Source organism: Trichoplax adhaerens, genomic scaffold (genome assembly GCF_000150275.1).
Source record: "Trichoplax adhaerens TRIADscaffold_858 genomic scaffold, whole genome shotgun sequence".
Classification (NCBI taxonomy): Eukaryota; Metazoa; Placozoa; class Uniplacotomia; order Trichoplacea; family Trichoplacidae; genus Trichoplax; species Trichoplax adhaerens.
Genome location: NW_002061376.1, coordinates 1730 through 4014, shown reverse-complemented (window position 1 = coordinate 4014; position 2285 = coordinate 1730). Strand labels below are relative to the sequence as shown.

General features: G+C 40.0%; 1 protein-coding gene across 1 annotated transcript; it reads left to right on the top strand.

The window, feature by feature from the left end:
• Positions 1-114: 114 nt before the first annotated feature.
• Positions 115-1849, top strand: TRIADDRAFT_34715 (uncharacterized protein; the record flags this gene model as incomplete). The annotated part of the gene is made up of 4 exons (XM_002118741.1): positions 115-281; positions 1238-1282; positions 1388-1479; positions 1740-1849. The coding sequence occupies 4 exons, from the start codon at positions 115-117 to the stop codon at positions 1847-1849; spliced, it is 414 nt and encodes a 137-aa protein (XP_002118777.1).
• Between the last annotated feature and the right edge of the window lie 436 nt (positions 1850-2285).

Below are 2285 nucleotides of genomic sequence, written 5' to 3'. Positions count from 1 at the left end.
AAGTCCCCCATCGGGCGCACTTAAATTTTTTTTTTTTTCTTCTCTTGAGTTAGTCATAGATAAAATTGAATAGCCGGAAAAAGGTAAGGTAGAGTATGGCCTTTGCAGTGCTGTATGGAATATCTAGTAGCATCGCCCGTTGACAAAGCGGGCGCTGTACTGTATGCTATCTCATCGTACAGTACACTGTACGGTACAGTGTACAGTACTACAGTACACAATGAGGTGGCATTGTGTGGTTTGATAAATGGCTGCTGCACAGTGCACACTGTACAGTACTAGTACTAGGCAGGGACTAGACGTGAGTTACTGGCTCTTCATCCAGGGTGGAATACTACTGTAGGGTAGAAGAGTCAAATCATGCATACAGTACTGTAGAAAGGAGGCACGTCGTCTAGTACAGTACAGTACAGTACAGTGTACAGTATGAATTCGGGAGATGAAAAGTGACTGCTTACTGTACACTGTACTGCTTCCAGTAAGGTTCAGTATGAAACCGTGATGAAAAGCAGTGTACTGTATGTACAGTGTACAGTATGAAGTCGGGTGATGAAAAGTGACTGCATATTGTACACTGTACACTGTAGTATACAATGGATGTAGGCAGTATTAGAAGAACTAGTGCAAACTCCCGTCGCTTTACTGACGGTTTACGATAATGTGCTCATTTAACAGAGGTTCAGTAACTATCAGATCGCTGACTAACGAACATTATCCTCTTAGAAATACTTTTTGTAATATGATATATAGCAATCAAAAGTAACCGGGACAGGGGAACTATAGTAGGGTAACACTACGAATTGCAAGAGAGCAATAGAACTAAGAGTACCTACTGATGTGTATCAATCACTTTTCAAATTTCGTTAAGTAACTTTCGTATTAGTATGTTTACCGAATAAGGATACTGGAAAGTGAGTGCATACCGTACAGTACTAGAAGAATAAATACTGTATACTGTACCGTACTGTACATGGTGTAGAATTTCTTCCTAGATAAGTCAGTGAATATTTTTATGATTTATTTTCGAATAAAACCCATAAAACTGTATATCTGCTTAATGGTATCGATTCATACTAAATTTAAATAGAATCGACCAAGTTTTGATCATTTTATCTGTTTTTTTTAAATCTAGATCGAATTTCTACACCCTGTACTGTATGGTGACTGGTTCGTACAGTATGTACAGTACTGTACTGTACTATACTGTACAGTATGAAGTCGGGTGATGAAATTTGAGTGCATACAGTGTACGCTACACTGTACACTGTACAGTACAATGGATGTAGGCAGTACTAGAAGAATAAATATACAGTACAGTACTGCCAATCATGCGTTCATTCAAAGACGTCGCACTATACAGTACAGTATGAAGTCGGGTGATGAAAAGTGATTGCATACTGTACACTGTGCACTGTACAGTAGTGTACTGTACAGTATTGTACAATGGATGTAGGCAGTACTACTGTACACTGTACACCTGTCGAAGGTTCGGTTTGGTGACTGGTTCGTACATGCAATCATGCGTTCATTCAGGGCGTCGTACAGTCTTCAGTATCAAGTCGGGTGATGAAAAGTGAGTGTAGTGTACAATGGACTGTACAGTATGAATGTACAGTATGGTGGCTGACTGACTGACTGGTGCGTACATGCAATCATGCGTTCATTCAAGGACGTCGCACTGTACCGTACTGTATGTACCATACTGTACAGTGTACAGTATGAAGTCGGGTGATGAAAAGTGACTGCATACTGTACACTGTACACTGTACATGCAATCATGCATTCATTCAAGGACGTCGTACAGCCTTCAGTATCAAGTCGGGTGATGAAAAGTGACTGTACACTGTAGTCTACAATGGACGTACTGTAGACAGTACTAGAAGAAATATAGTACTGTATACAGTACAGTACATGCGTTCATTCAAGGACGTTGTACTGTACAATCTTCAGTATCAAGTCGGGTGATGAAAAGTGACTGTACACTGTAGTCTACAATGGACGTACTGTAGACAGTACTAGAAGAAATATACTGTAGTACTGTATACAGTACAGTACAGTACATGCGTTCATTCAAGGACGTTGTACAGTACTGTACAATCTTCAGTATCAAGTCGGGTGATGAAAAGTGACTGTACACTGTAGTCTACAATGGATGTACAGTAGACAGCATTAGAAGAAATATACTGTACTGTACTATACTGTACAGTATGGTGACTGGTTCGTACAGTACAGTACAGTACTGTACATGCGTTCATTCAAGGACGTCGTACTGTACTGTCTTCAGT